Raw genomic sequence first — 18,866 nt, 5'->3', positions numbered from 1 at the left:
AGTCCAAGGCGAATGGACCAATTTAGAGTACAATCTGCACATCAATGTTCTAGAGTTGAGGGCAGTGTTTCTAGCGTTGCAGCACTTTGCTCCCCTTCTTCCTCTAGGGACTATTGCAGTTCAGACTGACAACATGTCTGTAGTCTGGTACATAAACAAGCAAGGGGGAACCAAGTCCTATCAGTTGTGCAGAGAGGCCATGAGAATCTGGCAATGGGCAGAGTCCACGGGTCGCTTTCTGATAGCAACGCACATCCCGGGGTCATCCAACGTCATAGCCGACAGGCTGAGCAGGGCAATCTTGTTGCCACACGAGTGGTCCCTAAAACAGTCAGTTGCGAAGAAGATTTTTCGCAAGTGGGGCCAGCCTTCCTGCGATCTTTTTGCGTCTCCAATGAACGCCAAGTGCAGGAGCTACTTTGCCCTATTACCCCCTCCAGGGGAAGTCCCCAGGGACGCACTAGTTCACGATTGGCCCCCTGGTCTCCTGTATGTTTTTCCTCCTTTTCCCCTGATTGCGAAGTATCTGCAGAAAGCCAGCAACCTGCAAAGGACGATCATCCTCATTGCCCCATTCTGGCCTCGTCAAATTTGGTTCCCCTTTCTTCTGACATACCGCATTCGGGGACCCTGGATGCTGGACCCAGAACCAGATCTACTGACTCGCTCGTCAGGGGCTCCCCACCCCTCGCTTCTGTCTCTCCATCTAGCAGCTTGGCTGCTCCGCTTCCCTACTTAGCCAGGTCTGATCTTCTTTCACCTGCAGTCCAGGATATATTAGTGGCTTCTCATAAAGCTTCCACTACAAAGACCTACACTAGTAAGTGGAAGCGTTTTGTATTCTGGGCAAACACGCAGCAATTGGACCCTGTCATAGCTCCTTTAAACAAAATCTTGTTGTTTTTAACAGAATTGTTCCATCAAGGAGCTTCTCCTGCCACTTTAAGAGTGCAATTGGCTGCCATCTCCAACTTTCATGTGGAAGAATGTGGGGCTCCTGTTATGGCCCACAGACTTTGTAAGGCCTTTTTAAAAGGGTCTTTTCATATTAGACCACCGGTTAGATCTCCTACGTCCCCTTGGAATCTAAACCTCTTATTATCTAAATTGATGTTACCCCCTTTTGAACCAGCCTCCTCTTGTCCATTGAAGTTTTTGTCATGGAAGACCCTCTTCTTGGTAGCCATTACATCTGCTAGGCGAGTATCTGAGCTTCAGGCTCTCTCCATTAAACACCCTTATTTAATCTTTCACTCTGACAGAGTATCTCTTCGCACTAATCCATCCTTTCTCCCCAAAGTTTGCTCTATTAATAATATTAATCAATCCATTGAATTACCCACCTTTTTCAAAAATCACTCCAATAAGATGGAGTATATGTTGCACAAGTTGGACGTCCACAGACAACTCAGATTTTACTTGGATAGAACAAAGGATCACAGGAAATCTGATCAACTTTTTGTAGCCTATGCTGATAGCAGGAAAGGTGTAGCGGTTACTAAAAGAACTCTTTCCAAATGGTTAACTGACTGTATTACCTATGTTTATGATTCTTCAAATCAACCATTATCTGTCAAACCCAAAGGACATTCCACAAGATCAGTGTCTACATCCCTGGCTCATGCAGCTCGCCTACCATTAGACGCTATTTGCGCAGCTGCTACTTGGTCTAAACCACATACATTCATTTCTCATTACAAGGTAGACAAGGTTTCTAGGGACAGGGCAACCTTTGGTTCCACTGTGCTCAAGAACATCCTCCCGTGAGTTCCTTAGGAACATGGAGCTAGGGACGCTACCCAGGTGTAAGAACAAATGGCGAGATCGAACACTCTCACATATAGAAGTTATGTCCTTACCATAACGTTCCATGTGGAGTGTTCATCTCGCCTTTGTTCTTACATTCCCACACTCCCACCCTCAGGAAGAACGTTCAGTTTGGTGCCTGGTCTGGGTTATTTGGCATCTGCATTGGCAGTTGTTGTATATATTATGTACAGGTGCGTATATATGTAAATATATATATAGATATAAATGTTTTCTGTCTATGTAAAAAATTGGCATGAGTGTGTTCTCTCTCTGACTGCTGGTTTGCTTGCAAACTAGATCTGAGGTAAAGGCAGAGGGGGATTGTGGGTATTAGGTTGTCTCGAGCTTCTTCTCGATGCAGAGCATGCGGCCGACACGGAGCCGAGGATCGGCTCCGAACCCAGGTGTAAGAACAAAGGCGAGATGAACACTCCACATGGAACGTTATGGTAAGGACATAACTTCTATTTTCATATCTTTGGATCAGTTGTTCATTTCTTGCAAAGGTATGAAGAGGCCACCTGTGTCAAAACAGATTATTTCCAAATGGCTGTCTAAGGCTATTACCTTTTGTTACACTGACCATAATAAAACTATTACAGGCAAGGTCAAGGCCCATTCTGCCAGGGTATTGCCTTCATCTGTAGCTTTTTGGAAAAGGTTGGATTCAGCAATTGTTCTAGAAGATACTATTATGTTCTCTGTATATACTTTTACAAAGCACTATAAACCTAATTCATTCTCTAAGACTATAAGCTTGATTCCTTGTCTTCTTCCACACAAATCTTTGCTAAGACTGTTCTCCAGGGCCTCCTGGATTCGTCTTCCCCTTCCCAGATATAGATAGCTATGTTAATCTACCCATATAGCTGAGACTACTGCAACAGTGATCAATATTACGAATGTGATGCATTGTGCAAGTTGGACTTGCCATAACAGTAGATGTTTGAATTGGTTTCTTATGCCAGGGTGTGGACATTTATTTTTTGTTCCAAGGATTCTTCTTTCAGGACTCTGGCTCAGCCTCACTCTGTTTTCCTGCAGGAAAGCTCAGATGAGCTTGTAGCCCAGACTTGCCTTTTAGTCGGCTCTGCTCAAGTTGCTTGACAATTTGGGCTCATGGAAGGTGCCCTGAAGCTTTGGAAGCTGGCTGGCTGTTGTATCCTTGGTTGAATATAACCCATGTAGCTTAGGCAACTGCAGCAGTGATCATTCAAACCTCTACTGTTATGGTAAGTTCATCTTACATAACTGTACTTTTTTATTCAGTTAATCAAGTGGAGACAGAGAATTAACTCTTAAAAATACCGATCAGTGAAGCACTTTAATAAACACAGTAAAACTGTAAATATGGTATTCTTACTTTTTTTGCAATACATTTATCTAATTTACATCCACAAGGAAGCCTTTCTTATTTTTTTTTTGTATTGTATCATTTCGGCCACTGTCTGTGCCTGCTGCCCATCAAAATGTCTAAGGGGTCCATCATCCAGGCAACCGTACGAATGCTGTTGGCAGCATTCTGGCAGTGACAGCATTTTCCTTTCTTGTAAACCTAACGTCCCACTCCTGGTGGTGAGAAGTGCACTTGCCTCACTATAACAGACTCCTCACTCCATGCATTTGTGCTCCCCCATGTACACTAGCAGGGGCTACCATTACTGGTTTGAGTGGCCATGCCAACATCCTCTCAGCCTGGCCTCTCACTGCCTGGTGAGGTTCTACTCTCCAGCAGGGCTGTGTAAGAGGAGCTGAAGCCGGGTGAGACCACTATTCCTTTCTCCTTTGGATGGGCATGCCCATTCTCCTACCAGAGCTGTCAGACTCCTGGGCCACTAGTCAAACTTAGGTTACCTGGGTCATAGTAAAAGTGTTATCTCTGCATGCCACTGGTGTAGGTTGATAAATATCTTGTGTTTTAAAATCAACTAAAATTTTAAGCATATGACAGTACTAATATTCCCCACTTTGTACAAAACTGGAGCAGTAAGAACACTTACTAATGAACCATTTCTTTTACCCTTGTGGTATTGAATGCAACGAGCATAGACTGTATTATGGTAACCTCATTTCCTAATGTTCTGTGTGTTCCAGTTTATGAACCTTAAGTCTTTTAGTTGCTTCATGTACCAGTAACTGTCAAAACAATTGCAACCTATGATATAAGCTACTAATTTTCTTTTTAGACTATCCTGTGAACAATTAACTTTCAAAACAAATGCAGCTTACCATATCATCTGCTTATACTGAGTTGCAGTCAAATCTACCATTGGAAAAGATTTTTACCTTTAATTTGCATGGTAAAATTATTAATCACGTTACAAATCTTGTGGTTTCCACAAGACAAACCGCCATGGGTTACAAATACTTTCTGATCAAAATTGCAAGAAATGGGTAAAGAAGTGGGAAGGGGAGAATTTTTATTGGACACTGTATATCAGACAATTTCCTGTTTCTCCTATATGCTAAAAAAAATAATTTTGGCAGGAGATCTTTTAAGAGTTGGAGCAAGCTGGCCATTGGGCATTCTGTGAACAGAAGTCCCAAGAGGGGTTGTTATTGCAACAGTAAACATATTTAAACATCTATGATTATGCTAAGTTCCTAATACAACTGTATTTTATTTCTAAATTATTATTTTAACTTTACTGTAGTTTCGTACATTTGTGGGTGCATTTTTTGCATCCACTTTACTCTTTTCAAGGAGATAAAGTATCAGCAGACTGTTTTCACTGGTGCAGGTGAGAAGTGGTTTTATTAAAATTACATTTCCTTTCCCTTTACAGGTGTGGAACTCTATTGGCATTGTTCGATGTTACAGTGATGAAGAAGATAATGCCATAGATGTTGAGTTTCATGACACCTCAATTCATCATGCAATGCATCTGACCAATACTTTGAATCACACAATGTGTGACCTGTCTCAGGAAGCCATACTATTGGGTTGTAAAAGCACTGATGAACTGGCAAGGTAAAACTATTTTAGGAAATTTGCTTTCTCATTATGAAAGGGCCACGACCTACTCAGGATAAGCTGGCAGGTTTCGTTTATGATAAACGAAAATTTTAGGCATAACATCTTGAACTGTAGTATGTGAGTATTAGAATAGTTGACCATGAATATAAGCAAATCCAAGCTACACTTCACAAATACTAAATAAAAGCCAGTAAGACAAATTTAGCAAGATAGAGCTTTGATTTCATTAGTATGAAAAAAGTTAAATTTCTAACCATTCAGTTTCTGTACCTTAATGTATATCAGTTGTTCAAATGACAGGTTTTATATTGCAGCTGAGAATGGGAAAATTATTAATAAGCATGGAGAAAGAATATATACTTCTGCAACTTTGATTTTCAGAATTTTGAATGGTCAGGCAGATGTGTTAATGTTTGCTCTAATTGTAAAAGTATGAGAAATGTTTTATCTGTAGTTTCTTATTGTGAGGAAAAATCTTTATATTTAGTTTTCTATATAGCACAGGTCAATACTCATTGTTTATAGCGTGTGCATGACTGTTGATGCTCCTTCCAGGGCTATAGGCCACAGCTGCAGTCTCAGGACCTCGCAGATGATAAAAGTGAAGTTTTAATTCACCTTTGTATAGAGATTTGGTGTTTGGAGTCTGTGTTCCAGAGGTGATCAAAAAGTGTGATGAAAGGGGCAATCTGATCCAAGGAATCTGTAAGATTTTCAGACATTATTTTCCCAATTTGGCTACTCCAACAGTAATCATTTGAAGATCTACTTCATAGTTTACTTGCACAGCTGTAGTACTTTGTAGCAGGCTCTCTTCTATAGTTTGCTTTGCTGTTAAGCATATGTAGTTGTTTCTTTAACTTGTTTCTCTGTGATATATATCAGCTGTTGTAATGTGATTTCCTGATGTGCTAAAGACCTAGATGTCTCAAAGTGTGACTAGTAAATCACAACATATTCTGCTTTATAAAATGTTTACTATATATATAAATTCATTCTTTCATAGTCAGCCAAATTAAATTTTTCCATATAGCATTCAGGTATTTCATAAGGAGGCATTTGTGTGGGAAATTTTCTAACTAATGTTAAAAAAGTTGGTACTAAGTAATGTATGGCATAAAGGGATGTACATTATTCAAATTTTACTTTGCTTGTAAAGACTGAAGGCACTTAACTCATTCACTCCAATGGAGCTCTGGAAGTTTGCACTGTAACTTCCAATGGGCGGAGCCTAAGCCTTTTGACAGAATGAAATTATGTCCTCACATTTCAAACAAATGATCTGATGATGTCAGTCTTCACTCATTCCTTGGCAGTAGGTTCAGTTCAGAACCTAGGAACCGAGAAAGCCATTTACTTAAGCTCGCTCTGTACAAACTCGCAAGCCAGGCTCTACCCATAATGCTCTTCACAGAGATTACCTCAGATCTTGTTTCTTGCTTTGCAGACCAGACACATTTATTCCTTCTCTAGAGCCTTGGTGTAATTTTTCGGAGAGTATTGTCTAATTTATACACTTCTTTCTCTTATAACCCTTTATAATTCTTTATACTTATACCCATTCATCCCCTCTCTTATCGCAGCTAATTTCTCCCTTTTTTGTCTTCTACTGTTGGTAGACTATCCAGTACCATCCTTTGTACTCTTTCCTCTCTTTCCCATTTTTACGGTATTCTCTCATACCATTGTTGGTATTTTCTAACCAAAAAAAAAGGTGGGGGACTTTCTTCTGTTATTTTTCTGTCACTATCCTCTGCAATGTGTTTACTGACAATTTCTTATGGTTGTTATGGCCGAACAACAGGAAAGCCTTTCTCCTTCTAAACCCACTAAAGGCACCTCTGGGTTTAAAAGGTGTAAAAAAAACGTGAAGGCAAAATGCCCAACTCAGATGAGCATACCCTGTGTGTGTACTGCCTTGGAAAAATACATTTACAGGAAAACTGTGCAATTTGTCATGGGTTTTCAACCTGTACCCTAACAGAAAGAACAAACTAATTTTGAAAGGATTCATTAAATCCAGATTTGACGAGGCCATTTCTGAGTCCAGGACTGAAGCTAGCACTTTATCTTCTTCTTCAGCTGCTTCAAAGAAAAGGCCTTCCTCTCTTCCAAGGTCCTCGGAACCATCAAGGAAAATACCAAAAATTTCTAAGGTACAGAAGAGTTCATCATCACCAGAGAATCTGACTGGAATGACTTCCAAATTGGCTTCCATGCCAACAGCTTGTTCTTCGGCACCTACTGAGGCATCGGTACTAAAGCTGTTAGGGCTGCCTCCACCTTCAAGAATGTTATATTCCCCATCTGTGGACCCTTTTAAAGATGCTCCTTTTGTGGAAGTGAGACCTCCTAAATCTCCTTCCACTACATCTGTTCGGTCTACTAAGAGTCTCGTAGAAACAGACATCATGAGACTGGTGGATCACCTGCTGGTGGTGAGGGGATTACCCTTGATTCCAAGTCACACTGGCGTCAGAAGCGTTCATCCTATGACATCCTCATACCCTCCTCCTCCAACTCTTGCTAAGCCTTTGGAGCCCTTGATCCCGACTCTCCCAGCTCAGACTGTCTCTGTTCCGGTAGCATCTTCGTCTCCAGTTCCGAGAACCGCCTTGAGTACCTACAAGCTTTCGACACTGGAGACCTCCTGGGATTGAGAATCTTGTTAGGTCCGAGATACATGGTACCTTTTCGACTCCTTCGGAACCTTCCATGTTTCTCGATGCATGGCTTTTGTAGTGTCAACCCAGGCTTCTGTTCTGGGGCCTGCCTCCTCGGTGCAGGGTGTGACCCCAGTTCCGAAGGAGTCTATTTCAGTTCTGGGCTCCCATCCCTCTACGGGGGTGGGGGGTGGGCAGCCTTCTGGATTATGGAGAAGGCATTGTCTATTGGAGATTCACAGTCCTTGCTGTCCCTGGCGGGACATATTTCTGTATCACTTCATCCTGAGCTACCATCAGTCTCATCCCCAGGACAGAGAGGGCACAAAAGTCTCAGGTAACACCTACCTTAGTAGTCTCCTCTTATGATACTTCCTGGACCCCCGACCCCCCCCCCCCCGAGGAAGTCCCTGCAAAAAGAAAGTGCAAGAGGAAGCACTTAGACTTCCCGGAAGAGTCTTTCACTGAAGATACTGATTTTGATGAAGGGAAAGGTTCAGCCAGGTCACCCCGATGATGTTTCCTTTGGGGACATCCTAGAACTCCTGAAACAGTGGGGTGGCTGGTCATCCTTCCAACCTTCCTCAGAGGAATCAGCATACCTGGAGGCTTTTCGTGCCCAACCCTCTACTTCTCTACTTCTTGGATCTCTCTGCCCATTGATTATCTCATTAAACTGATCTCTCAGTAGGCGTGGAAGATGCCCGTTGCCATAGAGCCAATCACTAAGAGACCTGATCGAGTGTTATCAGCCCCTAAGGAGGAACCGCATTGGGCCAAAAGAATTCCCGTTGACACCATGGTGGTAGTGGCAGCCGCCAGAAAGGAAGTTGCTGAGGAAAGTCCTCCTATTCATCCTCCTAACAAGGAGTCTAGGTCTCTAGGACTTTAGGTAGATTTGAGAAGCATGTTTATGCTTCATCGACCTTTAGTCTAAGGTCCTTGAATTATATGGAGCACTTTACAAGACTACAGAGGGATCTGATCAAGGAGCTTTCGGATACCCTTGAAGGAGCAGTGGCTGAAGGGGTACGAGATAAAGTTACTTCTCAGCTTGCAACCCTAGAAGCAATTTCTAACTCATCCATGAGGCTTGTTGCCCATGCAGCTAAAGGGATGACTAGGGCAGCTGGTTCAGGCATAGCCATTAGAAGGCATCTCTGGATGTGCTTGTACGACTTTGTGGAGCCATTTAAAGCATCATTCGTCAACACTTCATTTGAAGGATCTTCCCTGTTTGGTCCCAAGGTGAAAGATACCCTAGCCAGATGTGAATAGGGCAGGAAGACCCTTTCTGCCATTGGCATATGTTTCTCCACTTCTCAGAGACCTAGAAGAGTGGGAGACTATGATTTAAAAAAATCCAAAGAGCCTTTCCAGGATTCACGAGGCAAAGACCTCTTGAAGAACTCACCCTAGAGGTCGAAATGCTCCACAGAACCAGGGATCCAGAAAGACCCTCTCTGGCACTTCCTGCCATCACCCCTGAATGGGTGCCTGATTGCCTGCCTCTGGAGGTAGTCGGGGGATGGCGTTCTGTGCACCAATCTGCCTGGCAAATGTTAACAATGGACAAATGGATAAAGGGCATTATATCCAGAAGTTACCAGATTCCTCTATCACAACCTCCAAAACCCCCAAAAAAACTCCCAGACATACCACTCAGTCTCAGGGAAGCAGCAGTTCTAGAAATTCAAAAACTACTAAGCAAAAGAGTCATCTAAAAAGTCCCACCAGACCAGAAAGGATCCGGATTTTACTCTATTCCTTTTAGTGACCAAGAAGAAAATGGGGCTGGAGACCCATCTTGGATCTCAACCAGTTCAACAAGGCAGTTTAACAAACCAAATTCCGGATGGTCATAGTTCAATCGATACTTCCATTCCTGGAAAAAGATGAGTGGATGTGCTGTGTTGACCTCCAAGATGCTTATTACTACATAAAAATGGAAGAGCTCCAGCAAGTTTTTGCGCTTCTGGCTGGGAGCCAGCCATTTCCAATTCAGAGTACTGCCCTTTGGACTCACCACAGCCCACAGGGTGTTTACCAAATGCGTGGCAGTGGTAGCAGCTCATAGAAGACTGCAAGGGTTTCAAGTATTTCCATATCTCGATGACTGGCTCCTCACTGCTGCCACCAGGCGTCCAATAGAACGGGCAAGAGATTACACCATACATCTCTGTGTATCTCTTGGAATAACTATAAACTTTGAAAAGTCCACACTTCAACCCACTCGAGAACTGGATTTCATTGGAGCTCACTTAGACACTGTCTTAGGAATTACATCTCTCTCTCAAGAAAGGTTGCAATGTATAAGATCCCAGGTCGGTCAATTACTGCGCAACAACAAGTTTGCAGCAAAATTAGTTCTTCAAACTTTAGGCTTCATGGCAGCAGCAATCACTCTAGTTTCCTTGGCAAGGTATCACATGCGGATATTGCAATGGCTACTAACATCCCAATGGTCTTTCATACACCAACCAATGCCTCAGCCATTTCTGATTACCAGTTGCTGCAAACGTGACCTGTTATAGTGGCTACACTTATTCTCCTGGGTCATCCTTTCATTCTCCCCCAGCCCAAGACACAGTAAGCGTTTGCTTCCCATACGGGGGGGGGGGCATTATCTGGGAAGGACGGTCCAAGGCATGTGGTCCCAACTGGAGGCCAACTTGCACATCAGTGTACTAGAGATGAGGGCAATGCTGTTAGCATTGCAAGCATTCCAGGATGTCCTTCCTCTAGGAACAGTAGCGATTCATACGGACAACATGTCATTAGTCTGGTACATAAACAAAGAAGGGAGAACCAAATCTTACCCATTGTGTCAAGAAGCACTCAGAGTTTGGCAATGGGTGATTTCTTCCAACCACTTTCTCACAACAATGCACATTCCGGGGAGCTCCAACGTGATAGCGGACAGATTGAGCAGAACTGTTCTCTTGCTTCCACAAGTGGTGTTTCAACCCAACAGTGGTGAACAACATTTTCACTACTGGGGCCAACCTTGCTGCGATCCTTTTGCCTGTCCTCAAACAACAAGCACAGAAGTTACTTTGCCCCAATCCCCCCTCAGGGGGAGTCGCCCAGAGATGCTCTTCTCTGCGATTGGCCTCCTGGTCTGCTTTATGCCTTTCCCCCAATTCCTCTCATTTCACAGTTCCTGAAGAAAGCCAAAAGATTGGAAAATTCAATAATCCTCATTGCTCCCTTCTGGCCTTGACAAGTTTGGATTCCCTTCCTGTGGCTTCATTTAATTTGGAAACCATGGATTCTGGACCTAGTTCCAGACCTACTGTCTCACCCAGAGGGCATGGTGCATCCGAATCAACAAAACCTCAAGCTCACTGCGTGGCTTCTCCAATTCCCATGATTGCCAGTCATCCTTCTCTGTCCTCACCTGTCCAACAAATTAATATCACTCATCACAAATAGTCTACAAGGATATTATACCAAAGTAAATGGGAGAAATTTGCTAGATCAGCTCTGGATAATGGGATATATCCTTATTCCAGTCATATCGACAAAGTATTAGATTTTCTAGCCTCCCTTTATCAGTCGGGTTCCTCTGCTTCAACAATTAAAGTGCACCTAGCTGCAATTTCAAACTTTCATATAGGACTGGAGGGTGTCCCTCTGATGTCACACAAACTGTGTAAAGCATTCCTGAAAGGTCTTCTAATGCTGAGACCTCCATTTTAAGAACCTCTTCCTCCTTGGGATCGAACTGTGGTCCTTCAGACGCTGACTAGGAACCCCTTTGAACCATCAGCAACTTACGACTTAAAACATCTGTCTTGAAAACATTATTTTTGGTGGCTATCACTTCTGCCAAAAGAGTCTCAGAACTTCAGCCCCTATTGTACGAACATCCATACTTAATTTTTCATAAGGATAGAGTTGTGCTTCGAACTAATCCTTCCTTTCTGCCCAAAGGTGTATCTGAGACTAATATTAATCAGAACTCTACAGCTACCAGTCTTTTTCCCAAATTTTTCAAACAAGGGATAATATGCTCTCCATTTACTTGATGTGCACAGAAAACTACATTTTCATCTTCACAGGACTAATCAAACCAACTTTTTGTGGTGTTTTTTTCTCTCTCACTCTAGGTAACCCAGTTTCTAAGGTTACCTTGGCCAAGTGGCTTAGAGACTGCATCATATTCATTTATCATTCTAAAGGACTCCAGCTGCCAAAAACAGCTCAAGCCCATTCTACAAGAGCAGTATCTACTTCTGCAGTCTGTCATGCCAGAGCTTCCTTAGACGACATTTGTGCAGCAGCCACTTGGTCTTCTCATCATACCTTTATCCCTCATTATAAATTGGATCAGGTCGAGAATCCTTTGGCTCTCTATGGTGCTTAGGAATATTCTTCCGTGCGACCTCCAGAGGCTAAAGTAGCTGGGGACTCTGTCCCACTGTCAAGGATTGAGTGAAGATTGATAACATCAGATAAAGAAGTTATGTCTTACCATAACATTCCATCTGCGTTGTCAACCTTCACCAGTCTTTGACATCCCCACCTTGAGACTTTTAGTAGACCAAATTTACCCCTTGGCTAGCTTTCCTTTAAGGACTCCTATATGGCCTCAATTAATCTAACTATCATGTATTCATGACCTTTCACGTCTGACTGCCACTCCTTGGCAAACTCGATCTGAGGTAATCTCTATGAGGATCATTATGGGTAGAGCCTGGCTCGAGAGTTTGAAAAGTACAAGCTGAAGTAAATGGCCATCTCTCTTCCGAGGTTCGGAACCGAACCGACTGTCAAAGACTGGTGAAGATCGATGACACAGATGGAATATTATGGTAAGACACTACTTCTTTTTCATATTTCTGGAACCACAGGGCTTATGAAAGAAGTATAAATTGCAAAGTCTTCAGCACAAACTATTTTTATAGTGGTAGTCTTCTTTAGGTTCTAGGTCTTAAACTTGAATTTTATAAGTCACAGTAAACAGTAACTATTACATTTGTAATATTTTGTAAGCAACTTACAATATCTCAGCAACCTCTCAAGTTACACACATACTGTTAGCATCATTTTATTCATCAAGCAAAGAGCTTTCGTATGAGGCTAAGAAGTTCTGTCTGTGTTACTTGGTTGATGAGATATTTAGAAAAATGTGAAAATTATGTCTATATAAATGAATGTCGTAAAAATAGTTAATATCTATTTACTTGCACTAGATAGAGGTCAAATATTAATGCAGTTTGCCATTGTGCAAGCATTAAGATTAAATATTTTAAAACCATGTACATAGCATGGTTTTGGAATTAATATTTAACGCCTTTAGGTGTCAGTAGGAGGTAACTGCAGATGCACATGGAGGCATCACTTGGATGTAATGAGTTAGACAGTGTAATGTATTCTGCACATCATGTACCATTTTGTCTTATTTCTTATTAAACAGGAAGTTAAGATTTGTGAATGCATCCTCAAGTAAAAGTTGGACAGTGCTAATAAGCTGACCTCATTAGTGAACTCTATAAAGTAACTGCCTAAAAAATAACTTCTGTTCAGAGACAGCTTTGTTGCAATGAAATCTGTACAAAAACAGTTAATTCTGTTTGTCATTTTTTTGAGGGGCTTTGCATCCAACACCTGTTCTATAAAGAGTCTTGCGGTCTCTGAACCCATTTTATTATTTATTTATTTTTTTTTACATTTGTTTACCGAGATAATCCGACTGGATACATGTCCATTTTCAGCAGAGGCCCGGGGAGAAAAAGCTCCAGTTAATACATAACATTACTTCCCAGTAGTCACATGGTGGTAGGATGGATTGTCACCTTCCAGGCAAAGAGTCTGTCTTAGTAAATGTCTCTATGAAATGATTAGCTCTGCTAATTGGCATATATTTCCTATGAACTCTTTTCTGCCACCAGATGCTGTCCTTCAGCTGTCTTTCTGTTGAGCAATTTTTTGCTTCAGAAGGGCCATCCTTTTCTTCATTTATCCTAATGTCTGTGAAGGTATTTATTTATCATTTTGTTGACCAGGTTGGCCCCACTAAGCTAATAGCCTCTTTTCAGGAGTAAGCCAAGGTGGTATTCCTACTACTATGGGAAATTTGGCTAGGGAATTTAGGAACTTCTCTACTCTTTTTGATAGTTGGGATATTTTACCTGTGATACCACCAACCTAAATAGATAGGACCTTGGTTTAACATCTCATTTGAAGGACTGAGCACTCAGTAGTCAGGGTTCTGTTTTGTGTCCCGGGTTGATCAAGTTTAAAAGCTCATGCACCCCAGTAAGAAAAGGAGAGTAAAACACTGGCGGCATATGTTAAACCTTTGTTAGGTGTCTTCCATATCGCTTTGGCCTTCTGAATACAAAGTAGTGGTAAATCATTCCACCAGAAGCTACATCTTTCTGGGGTTTTCTTAGGAAAGCACCACATATTTTCCCATTTTTGGGGAGTGCAATGGCAAGTGTTTGATACGAAGTTGATGTTTAGTGGACTGTCTATACTTTGTTGCAAAGTCCCTGTTTTGTATGTGTTGTCACAGGATCCTAAATAGATAAAACTAACCCTTTTTTGTTGCTGTGGGAAGCAACTCCTCACAGCTATAATTGTGTGTTCATGTTCAGCAGCTGATAGCATGAATACTAATACAAGTATGAAGTCATAGCTATCAACTTCTGCTGCCTTTTCAGACATTGCTTGTTATGCAGGCTTGTGCTTTGCATTCATAAGTGCTTCTGGTGATGGGTGAATATGACTCCCTAGTGAAGTTTTTCTACCTGTGTACAACATGTTGCTTGGTCATATATGTGCAAAAAGGAAAAAGTCCCATCTGTTATCCACAGGGGATCTTTTGAAGGTGGGTACCTCCACTTTGATGACTCCAAAAACAGGAATTTCAGCCAGACAGCAAGGTACTCGCTGAACAATATTCAACGCTGGTATTTCATTCTGTAAATTTCAAATCACCACCAGTGCTGGTACCTTCAACATCACCTGCAAGAATTATTTTGTAGATGCATTTTTTCTTCCTCAGGTTGATCCAGAATGTATGATTTTGAAAACTAAGTCCTGAGATTTATACATCTTGACAGCAGCAAACACCACTGCTTAACAATACAGAAGAGTAGATGGCTGCAAGCTACTGCCAGAGCTACATGTTAAACTCGCTAACATATAAATTGCTAAACGAAAAGCCCTAACCCATCAGCTAACAAAGTGCAAACATGTCACTGAACTTGTTTGCTTTGCTGCAACATGGGAGATTTCAGCTATCCTTCCATAGACTGCGGGACATACACGAGCAAAAACATGCTTGTCCAGAATTTCCTGGACTTTAACACAAATGCTCTGGAACAGATACTCTGCACCCCCAGTAGGAGCTCTAATGTACTGGACATAGTAGTCACCAATATGGGGGGGGGGGGTGACACTGTACTTCCCCATGGGTGATGCCCTCCCTGGTTAGGTCATCCCACAAATCAGTCTCATTTGAAGACCAGCACCCTCACAGCAACAAAAATTGTACAAAACTTTACCAAAGCTAACTATAGCCTGTTAAGGATCAAAACCAGTTCCTCCCATAAAAACAAGCCACCGTGGGGGACTTGCAACTATAAACAGATTATATAACAACAGGAAGAAACTGTTGTCCAAAACCAAGAGGGATATCATCCTGCAGAGGAAGAGTTCCCTCCTAGGCCTTAACAAGAAAATCAGAAATCTCGTAAAGTCTTCTAAAGCACATTACGAAACTAAAATTGTATCCCTAGCTAAGGATAATCATACGGCATTCTTTAACTATGTCTGAAGTTTAAAAGGGAATGCCCAGCTATGTGCTAAACTGGTTGTAGAGGGGATCCCTCATACTACACCAGAAGATATTGTCAACCTCCAAGCTGACAGATTCCACAGAAACTTCACCCTCTATCCTCATCTACCATATTCCAAAACATACCTGACACCAGCCCTCTGCCTAGTATCTTTAGAGAACAGGTCATCTCTGTGCTCGCTGCTAAGGCCAAAAACGTGGTCTCAATGGGACCAGAATAATATCCCAAGTTGTTTACTAAATCTAAAACGAAACCTAGCAGACCCACTTGGCATTCTCTTTAATCATAGCTTGAGAACTGGCTATGTTCCTGCAGAATGGAGAACAGCAAGAGTAATTCCCCTGCACAAATAGGGGCCATCAACTGACTCTGGGAACTACAGACCTTTAAGGCTATCCAGGCTCATCTGCAAAGCCATGGAAAGAATTATCATGGACCTTAACAGCAAGGACATAGGCGACCTCCAAACGTTGGATCCAACCCAGCTTGGCTTCATTAAGAGTAGATCATGGTTATTAAACCTGGTAGACTTTTTTGAAAATGTCATCAAAGCCATGGACGAAGGTAAGACAGTACACACAGCCTATGTCGACCTTGCCAGTGCTTTCAACACAATCCCCCACTCTGGCATCATTGAGAAACTCTCCCAGCTGGGGTTAACTGTTATATTACTAGATGGGTAGCCACTTGGCTCACTGACAGAACACACACTGTCAAAATTGTAGACTCCACCTCCAGCAGTAGACCTGTCACCAGTGGAGTACCACAGGAGACTATGCTGGGTCCCTTTCTGTTTGGTGTCTTGTTTCTCAGATGTCCAGGCCAAAGTAGACTGCCTCTGGCTCACCAGGTTCGCTGATGAGTGCAAACTGTGAGAATCACTGAGTCCCCCAACGATATCAACTTATTACAGGAAGGGCTAGCACAAACAAATGATTGGTGCCAAAGCCATGTTCTAAAACTAAATGCAAAAAAAATGCATTATTCCCTTTGGCAAAACAGAATTACCTACAAATTGCAATATTGACAGCACCCCCCTGAATTCCAATCCAGTGGTATGAGGCATAGTAACACAGGTTGATAGCAATCTGAACTTCAACCACCAAGTTTCCACAGTAGTAAGGAAAGCCTTCTACGTGGTGCACCTCATAAGCAAGAGCATAGCATCCATGTCAAGGGATGTTAGACTTTCGTTGTACTTTACTCTCATCAGACCACTAATATAGTATAACGCACTCTTTTGCATGTACCTCACCAGACACCTGCAGCAGCCGGAGAGACCTCAGAGGTTTATCACTGAGAGGGGACAGGGACTCCAAACAATGCTCTATATGAACAGGCTGAAAGCCCCCTAACTTTACTCTGTATCTTATAGGCTGCTGAGAGGCAACTTATGCTTGGCCTACAGGGCAGTCTCAGTCACTGCCCTAATGGAAATGCTGCACATCCGCAAGTCAGATGGCACAAGAGTCACTCGCTTTAGGGATCTCCACCTAGCTTGTGACATTAACAGAACACGCTGAAGAGACAAATATGTCTCCCAGAGACTGACGCTTCTCTAGAATAGACTTCCTATTCAGGTAAAACAGCTTCTTACTGAACCTATTCAAACGCAACCTAGATAATTGGATGGGAGACTGCAAATTCACCCCTGGGGTGTGGCACCTGTGTCCCTCATGGACAGGGGTAGTCGGTGTTGATCACAGACCTGCTCTGTTCATAAATTAATTCTGCGAACTACTCAAAAAGAACAAAATGAGACTACTTGGGATTAACATGGCTAGGCTTGTAAAGGCTCTATGGCCACTAGCCTAGTAACCTCCTATGAACCTATGAGAAGTGCTGAACTGTGTTCTTTTCATATATTTCTATACATTTTATTTCTCTGTCAACCCTCTTCTCCTTATAAGGATATGATCAGTTTTCTTTTTTTTTTCTTTTCTTTTTTTTTTTATTATTATTATTATTTATTTATTTTTTGTTTCCTCACTCGACTTAAAGATGCTGCCATGGACTCGTTTGTTTTGATTGCTGAGGGCTTTCGCGCCAATTCAAAGGTAGGAGGGAATGTAAAATCGCTCTTCTTAAGCTGACATTACTATTGAAAGTGTTTGCTTTGCTGCAGTTTTGAGAAGCACTGAACTGTGTTTGCTTTGTTTGTTTATAAATTTCCTTGTGCCCACACATCATAATTATGCTCACATAATGCAGGACTCAAGTCAGTGTAACATTTCTGATGTAGTCTGGCTAAATGATAAACTACAAGGCTTAATTGTGCTATTGTACTATATCTGGGGATCTTTGACCACTAGTGTGTTGTAATGGCATAAACATTCACGGCAAAACAACCTACAGCATTATTAAGAAAATTCTAAAAGTCTGACTTTGATGTTATCACTGTTGAATTAGACAGGAAGGTGATAAATTGATATGGAAGGCAGAATTGGTGTTTAGAGCAGATGGGAGATATTCATCATATTATTGAAGAACATGTCCCCATTGAATACGCAGAAAACAAAGGAGGAAATCTCTGGTGGTTGAAAAAGCTGGTACAGTTGAGACTTAAAAATAAACATTTTTGTGGGGGTTATTTTAAAAATTCCCCAAGGAGCACAACAAAATGTTACTAAAATGTAAACCTATATTAAAAGAAGCAACTATAAGATACTTTAAATATCTTGGACATTATTGGAAGGCTGAAAATATTAGTTGTAATCTCAAAGTACACAGCACCACTATTACTACATATGAGAACTTTGAAGACTTTTGCTAATAAGATTACTGGGTTAGTTGATAAGTCACCTACGAGGCTTGACAGAATTTTTAGAGAACAAGATAAATGCATGTATGCCTTTGTTGATATTTTTAATGCTTTGAAGGTAATTCTGTATGGAATTTGATGGGCTAATTTATTATTTTTTTTTTTAAGTCATTTAGCAGTATACTTAAAGTCTATAGTTGACCTTTTTCAGAGATCTTTGAAGTCTGGTTTTGTAGCAAAAGTGTAGAAAAGAGCTTTAGTGGTACGTGTTCCTAGATGTACCAGTACTACTACTACTGTTGATTGTTTTACAATGTATATCTAGTAGGGAGGAGAGAGGTTCGTGTACACAGTATAAAACAATGTGCTTCTTTCTGTCTGTGTAGTCTTGTCAGAGATAAGGTTGTTAGAAATGGCTCTGAAAATCAAACAGATATTAAAAGTCAAGCACATTAACTACAGGAATCACTTCAAACAGCTATCATTCTTTAGGTTTCAGCTTAGTTAGGGGAGATCTCATTTTAATCTTTAAATGTTATAAAAATGACTTCTTAGCTACAACTTTGGTTCCTGAATGTACTCAGCATTCATTTGCTAAAAGGAATAATAGCTTTTGTGTGTCTTTATTCTTATTTAGAACATTCATACAGACTTTTTTTTTCATCATACAGCTGGTGGACTGTGGAATATTATTTATCTGGACTTGGTTACAAACTCTTAAATGACATATAATTCGACCGAGTTGGACATTCTGTCCATATTGAGAACTGAATATCCTACTTGGTAAGAAAAATTGACAGCTTCTCTAATGAGAATCAACCTCCATTCTTATTAAGAGCCTGTGT

The 18,866-nt window shown here is 41.5% G+C and overlaps 1 protein-coding gene across 3 annotated transcripts in view; it reads left to right on the top strand.

Annotated features, from left to right (window-relative positions):
• Positions 1-18,866, top strand: part of WDHD1 (WD repeat and HMG-box DNA binding protein 1) — a 2,322,801-nt gene that overhangs the window by 1,229,117 nt on the left and 1,074,818 nt on the right. For all 3 annotated transcript variants that reach the window (XM_044074408.1, XM_044074407.1, XM_044074406.1), the window contains exon 13: positions 4,596-4,780. In XM_044074408.1, the coding sequence (XP_043930343.1) occupies positions 4,596-4,780 (185 nt within the window). The remainder of the gene's footprint in view (positions 1-4,595; positions 4,781-18,866) is intronic.

Source organism: Protopterus annectens, chromosome 6.part0, assembly GCF_019279795.1.
Source record: "Protopterus annectens isolate FY-2018-M chromosome 6.part0, PAN1.0, whole genome shotgun sequence".
NCBI classification, from domain to species: Eukaryota; Metazoa; Chordata; order Ceratodontiformes; family Protopteridae; genus Protopterus; species Protopterus annectens.
This window is presented reverse-complemented; position numbering and strand designations above follow the sequence as displayed.